Source organism: Schistosoma mansoni (assembly GCF_000237925.1).
Source record: "Schistosoma mansoni, WGS project CABG00000000 data, chromosome 1 unplaced supercontig 0135, strain Puerto Rico, whole genome shotgun sequence".
Classification (NCBI taxonomy): domain Eukaryota; kingdom Metazoa; phylum Platyhelminthes; class Trematoda; order Strigeidida; family Schistosomatidae; genus Schistosoma; species Schistosoma mansoni.
In genome coordinates this window covers 9,806-20,487 of record NW_017385993.1, presented here as the reverse complement: position 1 = coordinate 20,487, position 10,682 = coordinate 9,806, and the positions used below count along the sequence as shown (strand labels likewise).

At 38.4% G+C, this 10,682-nt stretch overlaps 2 protein-coding genes across 2 annotated transcripts in view; one reads left to right on the top strand and one right to left on the bottom strand.

Moving 5' to 3' along the window:
- Positions 1-3,891: 3,891 nt before the first annotated feature.
- Smp_173660 (hypothetical protein) lies at positions 3,892-4,200 on the top strand (the record flags this gene model as incomplete). Its single annotated transcript, XM_018791650.1, has 1 exon — positions 3,892-4,200. The coding sequence occupies one exon, from the start codon at positions 3,892-3,894 to the stop codon at positions 4,198-4,200; it is 309 nt and encodes a 102-aa protein (XP_018645168.1).
- A 118-nt stretch (positions 4,201-4,318) lies between these two features.
- Smp_173650 (Nonhistone chromosomal protein, putative) overlaps positions 4,319-10,682 on the bottom strand; it is a gene marked incomplete at its 5' end in the record, with an annotated part of 9,035 nt that continues 2,671 nt past the window's right edge. The window contains 2 exons of the mRNA XM_018791649.1: positions 4,319-4,584; positions 7,873-8,040. Of these exons, the coding sequence (XP_018645167.1) occupies positions 4,381-4,584; positions 7,873-8,040 (372 nt within the window). The 3' untranslated portion in view covers positions 4,319-4,380. The remainder of the gene's footprint in view (positions 4,585-7,872; positions 8,041-10,682) is intronic.

The following is a 10,682-nucleotide window of genomic DNA, read 5'->3' as shown; positions in this document are numbered from 1 at the left end:
ATACGTCTTAGTCACACGGAAGTATTCCATCTGACAGCTTTCTATCAAATGACTGGTAAAGAATTGGGAATGTCGCTATGAACTGTGTACATGAAAACCTAGTCTGACTACCTGGTTGGAGTCCGCGCGACTCTCGTAACCAGTGTTTGGGGACTCTAGGTGACATGACTCAGAATCGATCGACCAGGCATATATGTACCTGGTCCTACTTTGTAGATGACTCAGTCGGACTGTAGACTGAGGTAAATGAAGTGTTTGGTAACTCATCTTTCCCAAAATATTTGAATGTCAGACAATGTAATCTGACTGGCTGGTGCACAAATAGCCAGACTATATTTAGTTTGTTGTTATCACCTTCTGGAAAGATAGTCTGGTGATTCGGCATTTTAGCTTCATCTCATCATCAGAAAGATATTGGACGACACCTAACGAAACGTCGTAAGTGTCCTAAATAAAGTCTTACGCTGAAACTTGGAAGTCACTTATCAGGGTAGATCAGGTTTAAGACAACAAATGCACCATAGTTGTACACACTTTGTGAGCTGGCTTCGGCAGATATTATTTACCCGTATACAAAACTGTTAATATATTGTACCCCTTATTTCGTAAACTATTCCCAGAAAATCTGAATGGAACATTGAAGTAGGCCCCCCGACCCTACCTGAAGTTCAAAAGGCTATAACTAATCTGAAACGAGAAAGAGAAGCTGGTCCAGATGGATTGGCTCCAGAGGTCTTTAAATATGGTGGTCCAATTTTAGCGACTAGGTTGAGTAATATTTTGGCTAGAACCTGGGAGTTAGACGTAATCCCATCCGACTGGTCACAATCACTGATTGTCCCAATATATAAGAAGGGTCCAAATCATCCTGTGTGTAATAGCCATTGAGGGATTAGTTGGACTAGCACAACATCTAAAATACTTGCCTTGTCGAACGCATCGACAACTTCACTTATCTTGGAAGTCTGATCAGCCCTAATCGGTTGGTGTCTGACGAAATCTCTGTATGGATTCAAAAAGCTCGTTTGGCTTTCGTCAACTTACGTCACCTGTGGCGAAGACGAGATATCCGTCTATCAATTAAGGGACGAGTATACTGCGCAGCAGTTCGCTCTGTTCTATTTTACAGCTGTGAAACATAATCATTAAGAGTAGAAGATACTCGCGCAGTGCTAACTAATGTTGGAGAGTTCGGTGTGGCTAAACCAAAACATGGAGTCAATTCATGCAGTCACTAACTTCTGGTTTCAGCTATGTTGGTAGATGCAGACTAATTGGTTGGGGTCCTTGCGACTATCGTAACCCATGGTTGAGAACTCTGTGTGACATTGCTCAGAATTGATCACAATGGCTCACGTGCTTACACTCTTTATCTTCCCTTAAACTTTGAGATTAAAATTGCTTCATGTCTGTCGTTCTTTCTGTACTATATCCTTATATACAACCTTTCTCTTATATATTACCACCACTAAATTAACTACTATGAATTCAGTGTTCATGTTGTTGTGCTAACGAGGTATGGCAACTTGGACCGATGCATATGTGTGCCTGGTCCTTCGTTGTAGCTGACTGATAGCTTTTCGAACTTCAATTAGTTGGTCTATTCAGGCTGTTTGGAAATGGTGTGTAGCCGAGGGCCATCTAAACTGCTTCTTAAAATGCTCTGTCTATTACAATTGACTTCTTAATTACTGTTCCTTTTATTAGTCTGGGAAGCTGTCTTGTGTTACCTACTGCCACTGCCTTCTCCATCTCTTTTGATTTCGTTGCCCACAACTGCTCACGATCGTTCCTTAGGTCTGATTTGTTTTGGCTGTTCATCGTGCTTGAAGCTTGCTGGGATAAGTTTACGAGAATCTATCAGTGCAATAGATGTAGTAGAAACCTACTGACTTTTCGTAACTCTGGTTCAAATGCGTGCTCGTATTAGAGCATGACAAAAGTCTAAAAATGTACTCCGGAACGAGCGGCAGTTTTCTATCAAGTCTCTCCAACGATGGCTGATGGTAACAAAATCTATTTGGGTCCATCATTGGTTTACTGTCGGGGTTCTCCATGTTAGACGATGTCCATGGTCATGATGACCATAAGACCTTACCGCCGGAGACATATCCGTGAGATAAGGCGAGGTGTGCACTCTTAGAGTCGACCTTTTTAATCCCTCGCCTCCTTTATGGGAAGGCAGCATTGCTGTTATGCTGGTTGTCTCAAAGAAACACCTTACTGTTGTCACACTTCTGTACAGTCAGTAGTACGACTTCATCCTCGGACCTTGGCTTTGCTGCTTTTAGTCCTACTGTTCTTCAACCGACCTGTCTGGTATGGTAGGACCTTGAGGAACGATTGTCCTTGCCAGTATAGCCCGACCACCACGTCAAGATAACTGCAGCGATCGGATTATAATTATCCAGGCATGTTAGAAAGTAGAAAGAATCAATATGGTGTCTTTTGCTCAGCAGTTTACAGTCAGAGCAGAAAAATCAAAGGGTGCAACACATAAAAATGCAGAGTTTTAGCACAAAAACCTTGACATAATTTAGTGCCGAAAAAACGTATATATTACATAAAAGGTTTTCAATGTTGCTTTTAAAAGGGATTACAGCAAAAAACAATTTCCCACCGTAACACAAAATGACGGCAGGAATCTTTCGTAAAATAAAAAAATCTAGAAGGTTGACACTTCCTATTAAATGAGCTGTTCATGGCGTTTTACAGCTCAGTCAGAACCACTGTCCCTGCACAGTAGACGTCCACTATATTCTTTTGTTATGGATTGTAGTTAAGTACCTTGCTGTGACTTTTACCATGTTATTGGGTAATCTAAAACTACAATCAATCGAATAGATGCACCGCTTTTACCCGGTCAAATGTATGCTTATAGTTGCTGACGGCTCGTAAAGTCCATTGTAAGTCACCGCATTAGCTTGACCTATCATATTACGTCACGACACATGAAAGCCTGCGTCTCACTTCATAGGACTAGTTAAAATATAACAGATCTAACAATACGAATAGCTCCTTAAAGTGTTTTGATATCTGTGACTATAATCGCTTCCAGTTTATTCAAAACTATAAGCAGGCATTTAAGTCCTCAAAAAGCGTCTGAATTTCCTTATAAAATTTCATGAGCGGAATGTTCTGTACTAATATATTTTGGAGACCGGCTCCTCATGCGTTAAAATCAAAGGACTGTACAGTTTGTGATATGTATAAATGGCCGTTTACAGTTAGACATCAATAGTACTTACAAGAAGATCATTAGCTTTATTTACAAGCACTAGGAATACCAATTGTTTGCTTCATTTCAAAGTCAAAGGCATGTGACTATTTATTATTTTTATTTAAACACATAAATACTGGTTCAAGAGGGCACCATATACATATGCGCCGCACAAATCTCTTTCGATTTGTGTGAGGACTGTGACAATGCCCAGGTGCCCAAACTGAAGCAGGTGGTTTTCTTAGGGGACCACACCCGGAGCCTTTAATCTAAAGAACTGATCCACAAGGCGGTGGAGCATCGTAAGGAGATGCAGTCCCATGGTAGCCGGTGACCAACAATCGATTCATACGCCATTTGTTCCATCGGGATCCTGGAGCTCATGTGGAGCATTGGTTTGGAATCAGGGTTTTCCAACTCCCTTAGATGGGTCCTACATATCCACCAACCCGGTTAAAGCGCCGGACATTTGCTTTTCGTCCTCTCAATTTCGTAAACAACACCCCGGCCCGCCACGAGAAGGCAGTGAGAAGGACTTCCCTGGCAGGCCATATACACGTGGCCATGTGAGAGCATTTCGAGAGGGAGAGTGAACTCTCCCCACTCTCGGCCGTACCAGGGCATTTGGGGTGTATTGATAAACTAAAAATAATGATTCAACTTATTAATCGATGCATACAATAATTTCAAATATTGTCTTTTTCTTTTACAGTTCCATACACACGATCTTTGAATTCAAATGGAATAAAATGTCTAACCGTCCTATATTGGTACGTGGAGTACTTTTCATTGGAACAATAATAGCTTCAGCTTATTATTTAACATATATTCGATATTATGCTTATGAAAAAAAGCGACTAGCAACACAAACACCTCATTTAGATGAAGATTATATCCTTGAATTTTATAAAGAAGTTTCTGAATCCTCTAGAAAAACTGAATGGACTAATAAAAGAGTAAATAGACCATGGGGAGAATAATTTTAATGAGAAAAAAAATCGGGAAACTGATTTTCTCTATCCCTGATATGTACATAAGTATCTATGCATAGCAACTATATTAATGATAGTAATTTGTAACTAAGAGTAAAAGACATTACATTGTAAAAGTAATTTATTATGTACAAAATAAGAACATTTCCTACTCATTCAAAAATTGTTTTAATTTATTTCATAAGTTAACAACTTGATCGTTTTCTTTTGACAAGCTGTACGAATAGATTGTACAATTTTTGTAGATAATTCTGAATAAGATGAAGAATTTTTTAAATATTCTAATCTTGAAAGAAATGATTCAACACTAGTTTCTGTAATACGTTCAACTCCTTTCATATTTATATCCGATGTATTATTGGGTAAAGTGACCTAATAATCAATTGTGTAAGAAATAAACATCATTATATTATATTGAAAGTAAAATTTAATTTTTCAAGTTAAATTGTTTACAAGAAACTTATTTCATAGTTAGAGGACTTGAGTGCTGTTAGAGGTTTGAGGGCAGTTATCACTTCCCGGTCGCCCACACCGTGGAAGGGTTCTTCTAGAGGTACCTGAAAAAGAAATCGGGTTAGAAGTGGTCTTAATGACCTGAGAGCGTGATCGCAGTGCCCAAGGGACAACTGCTTGAGGTCGGTCACACGCGATATTTTCGTGGGTAATTTTTGTGTTAGCTCCGTTCTTCAAAGGACCTTACCGCCGGAGACGGAAATCCGTGGGATAAGGCGAGGTGTGCATTTTTAGGGTCGACCTTTTCTAACCCCACCCCTCCTTGTGGGAAGGCAGCATCTCTGTTATGCTGGTTGTCTGAAGGAAACACCTTACTACCATCACACCTCTGTACAGTCAGCAGTACGACCTCGCCTTCGGACCTTGGGTTTGCTGCTTTTAGTCTTACCGCTCTTCAACCGACCTGCCTGGCATGGTAGGACTTTGAGGAACGATTGTTTCAGTCAGTATAGCTCGATTGGTTCATCACGATAGGCAAGCCCGACCACTACGTCAAGGTAGCAGCAACGGTCGGGAGTTAGAGGACTTAGATTTCAACCATTACGTTACAGGTTCGAACCCCGTCTTATACACTTCGATTTGAGGATTGAGGCAGTATTACTAACCTCCATCATAAACTAAGAGTAGATCAAAGTAATCTATGCAAATAGGTATTTGGTTACAAAGTTGTATAATTAACAAACTGTTACCTAGATGATAGTAGTTCATTTATTTATGTTCACTCGTTTATATTCGCATGGCAAATATTGCAGTTGTTTTCGCCACACCCTACGAACAGCCTTCAACAGTTCACACAACACAGCGTAATACTCACAGGAATGAAGTATTATATTAGAGATAATAGACGAAGGAAGGTTTTTGAACTTAACTTAACATCTTTTATCTGACAGTCTATGAAATCCAAATGTCCACTTTATAATCGACCTAAAATATATACAGTTAATAACCATACTGATAGGTTTTAAGATACTATACAACTCAATATAGTATTTTCTTCAGTTTAAGTATAACAGATAATTTTTACAACAACCTCACATAACAAGTGAAGAATTTTCCTTGACACTTAAGATACAATCTGAGATTAAGAGGTATTGAGAAGTTTAAACTAAAATAAACAAATGAGGCTCAATGTTCTCATTTTTTCCCGTTTAAGGATAGAAGGTATTATTTCTTCATTTACAGAGATCTGGAGAGAAAACATGCTATATATATAATGCACGTCCAGAAAGAATGTTTTTAACAGAAGGAGCTACTGTTTATATTTAAAAATAGCAGGGTTATCAAATCAATCAGACGACGTTATTGAGTGAATTTAGTGTTATAGGATTGGGCCCCCAAATGCCCTGATACGGCCAAGAGTGGGGAGAGTCCGCTCTCACTCTCAAAATGCTCTTACATGGCCACGTGCATACAGCCACTGACAGGAAAGTCCTACTCACTGCCCTCCCGCATCGGGGATGTTCACGAAATTGAGAGGAGGAAAAGCGAATGTCCGGCGCTTTAACCGGGTTGGTGGACATGGAGAGTTCACCTAGGGGAGTTGGAAAACCCTGATTCCAAACCAATGGTGCACATAGGCTCCAGTATCCTGAGGAAACAAATGGCGTATGAATCAATCATTGGTCACCGGCTACCATGGGACTGCATCTCCTCACGATGCTCCACTGCCTTGTGGATCAAACCTTTGGGTCGAAGGCTCCCTAAGAAAACCACCTGCTTCAGTTTGGGCACCTGAGCAGTATCACAGCTCTCACACAAATCAAATGAGATTTGTGCGGCGCATATGTATTCGGTGCCCCTTTGTACCAATGTTTATGTGTTCAAATAAATAAATAAAATATAGGATTGTAAGTAAATAACGTGCTTGGATTAATCAGCAATCTCTAGTTTAAATAAAAACAACATATGCTTAAGGAAATTACCGCTGATCAGTTCAGGAAGGCGACGACTGACTTGTCGTTCAACAGTTAATCAGCAGCTTTTTTTCTCCGAGTCCGATTAGTTCAATCCAATCTGTGAAATTTTGAATGTAGGGACTAATTTAACTGACTTTCATTCGGTAGTGAATAAGAAATATGAGCGGTCTTGATTATTTATTTGCTTGAGATTTGGGCCTAACTTCATTTTAGCGTTAACCTTTCATGATGTCATGCGAGTATCATGAGTGTTAGTTACTATTCGCGTTCGTAAACATAGGCAATAATACCGATGATCTAGTAACTTCTTTCTAGGACATATTTCACTAGACAAAGAATATCTATTGATACTATAAGTAGACACGACAAATGGCCAAGAAAAATCCTGTAAACTTCCTATTCTGGAAACATACTTCGGTGATGATATTGATGCTATCTTCATACTATTTAGAGGATATTTCATTTCTTTTGTATTTGTCACGGACATGTCACACAACCAGATAGCATGAAAAATCAATTTCGATAAGTATCCAAGATACTAAATTTACTAACAGTGAATGTGTAATGTAACACCACTTATTTATTTTTATTTCTTTATTTGAACACATAAATATTGGTACAAAGGGGCACCAGATATATATGCACCACACAAATCTCATTTCATTTGTGTGAGGGCTGTTAAACTGCCCAGGTGCCCAAACTGAAGCAGGTGGTTTTCTTAGGAGGCCACATCCGGAGCCTTTGACCTAAAGGTCTGATCCACAAGGCAGTGGAGCATCGTAAGGAGATGCAGTCCCATGGTAGCCGGTGACCAATGATTGATTCATACGCCATTTGTTCCATCGGGATCCTGGAGCTCATGTGGAGCATTGGTTTGGAATCAGGGTTTTCCAACTCCCTTAGATGGGTCCTACATATCCACCAACCCGGTTAAAGCGCCGGACATTTGCTTTTCGTCCTCTCAATTTCGTAAACAACACCCTATCCCACCACGAGAAGGCAGTGACTAGGACTTCCCTGGCAGAGACTATTTACGCATGGCAATTTGAGAGCATTTGGAGAGGGAGAGCGGACTCTACCCACTCTCGCCCATACCAGAGCGTTTGGGGGCCACCACTTAACTAATTATACATACATATTACTGAAATTCTACTCTTTTGAGTACATAAAACTATACTTGTTTTATACATTAAACTACCACATTTCATAAGCTTCAGTAAAATTAACTTACATCACTTAAAGCAATTGTTAACTCTCTACACAATTGTTTCAATAAATTTTCTTCATTGGTTAATAGTTCTTTCGTTGTATTAATTTGATTTTTTGTCCGATTTTCAGCATTGACAAGATTTTCTACATGCTTACTTAGTAATGCGGTTTCTTCTTCAAGTTGTGATACCTGGAAAAAAGTATATGACAATAGTAGTGTAACTCATTTACTAAGTTTAATGTTTCATTTATTCATTCAAATCTTGTCACAGTAAGGCACTGAAAAAGGAGTGCATCACATAAACCAAGAGGTGATATTGTGAAAAAAATAATGGAAAGTACGGAGGATCCAAATATAGGAGTTGGAAGATTTTGATTCTAAACCAGTGGTCTACACGTGCTTCATAATTCCAAAGGGGAAAAATGGTGTACGAACTCATTACGCTCTTCGGCCGCCATGGGGTTGAATTTTGTAGTAGGTCTTTATGTTGAAGGCCCTGAAGTGATCCCATAAGAAAACTGTTTGGTTCAGTCTAGGTAGTGTTTCATACCATACGTATGATTATGATGAAATTGCTCTGCTTACCATCCTCCATTTATCAAGTAAGGGTTTTGCATTCGGCCTACACTACTTCTGTGAGGACTAGTAACCTCACCTTTGTGCACTAGCTGATGAAGGTGAGTTGGCACACTGATTGGTTGAATACCGAGTTATTTAACTAATAAGCCACCTCCGCATAAAAAGCATACATGAACACTAGTACTGTAGTGTACGAGCGAATTAATTATAACTTTAATACAGAGAGCTTGACGGATATTCTTCCAGTGGTTTTTAAACTAAGGAACGACGATTAATGTATACTGCGATATTGTGGACAGAATTGTATTGAATCTACATTATTTGTATGTGTGTATTTTGAATTTTCGGGGACGTTCTTGGCGAATTCTCAAATTACCGATTATGAACGTTGAGCACCAACGAAAGTGGTAGTAGCATCAACATAAACAATCAATTAAGTCAGAAAGATCAGGAGTGCGGTTACTTTACGCTTTTCCCATATTGAGACTTTCACAATACGCCACTCCCATTTTTTTTTCATAATTTCCTATTACCTTCTATGATATGAGCAATAAGTTTTTAGTTAGGTATATTACACCAGACAGTCGAATGGAACGTTGAAATAGGCCTACCGACTAATTGAAGTTCAAAAAGCTATAGCTAATCTGAAACGAGAAAGAGCAGCTGATCCAGAGGTCTTTAAGTATGGTGGCCCAATTTTAGCGATTAGATTGACTAATATTTTAGCTAAACTCTGGGAGTTAGACGTATTGCCGTTTGACTGGTCTCAATCATTGACTGTTCCAATATAAATGAAGGGGTCAAAATCATCCTGTGATAACCATAGAGGGATTAGTTAAACGAATATAGCATCTAAAATACTAGCCTCAATAATTATCGGGCGCCTAACTAAGGCTCGTGAACTGCAAACACGAAAAAATCAGGCTGGTCTTAGACCATGTCGTAGCTGCATTGACCACATATTCACTATTTGTCAGATTTTAGAATACAAGCATGATTATCACCGTACAACAGTGGTGGTATTTCTTGACATAAAAGCAGCATCTGACTACTTTGTAGATCGAGAGGTTCTGTGGCAGTGTCTGTCATTGGAAGGTGTGCCTTAGAAACACATAAACCTCGTGAATGCTCTTTACTCAAACACTACTAGTCGAGTCAGAGCTTATGACAAACTGTCATCTGATTTTGAAACATCAAATGATGTCCGAGGTTATTTAATATCTCCATTTTTAGAACAACACATGTAGGCGAACAATTGTTTTCAATTAAATCGTCATCAGGCTTTACTCTAATATACATGAATATTTATATGAAAATGTTAGACCAATCAAGGCTATTTGAGTCAATAATCGCAATGAAATAGAATACGTTACCAAGCATAATAATAGTTAAAAGTACAAGTTGATAGTGGGAAGACAGGTGTATTGATAGTAGTAGTAAGAATAGTAAATTACGATAACAAAAATCTTATCAATAATTAAACATAAGAAATAAGAGGTCAAACGTGGGTAAATAGACTAGAATAGTAATCACAAAACATTAAAATCATTACGTAATAAGAAGTATGTAAGTAATCAGATAATGAAGAATAAATCTGGAAGCACTGGACGGCCGTTTCGTCCTATTGTGGGACTCCTCAGCAGTGTGCGTCCACGTTCAGTGCTTCCAGGTTTTCTACGGTGGTCCAGCTTCAACTGATTCATGATTTCATGTATATATAAAAATTACTTAAAATCTCTACAGAAAACCCTCTTTTATTAACTATTTGTCAGTCTGTCAAACTGAATTTGATACACTTCACCATTTGATTATGGTAGACTGTTATCATGTTGTAGACCAAAATATAACTTCATTTTATTTGAACCAATTTTGTTTTTTACCATTTAAAAGTAAGATACAAGTTGTTTGAAATCACAATGATTGGAGTTATAGCAATAGACAAAATATCTAGATAAACAACTTAATTACTAAATTTTTTCAACAGTAAATTTCTCATTATTATTACATACTTGGAAATCATTCTGTTAAATAGTCTAATGGAAATCTTTGAACTATGGGTTTACGTTAATGAAGACCATATCTAATATTAAAAATGGCATTAATTTGTAGAACTCGCCACAGGCACACTCTTGTAAGTCTTTAGTAAATTATCATAACGAATTCCACTACAAAACGGCATCTTCAGTGTATACCAATTATATTGATTCCTAACGATAACAAACTCTATCTATCTATCTATCTATCTATCTATC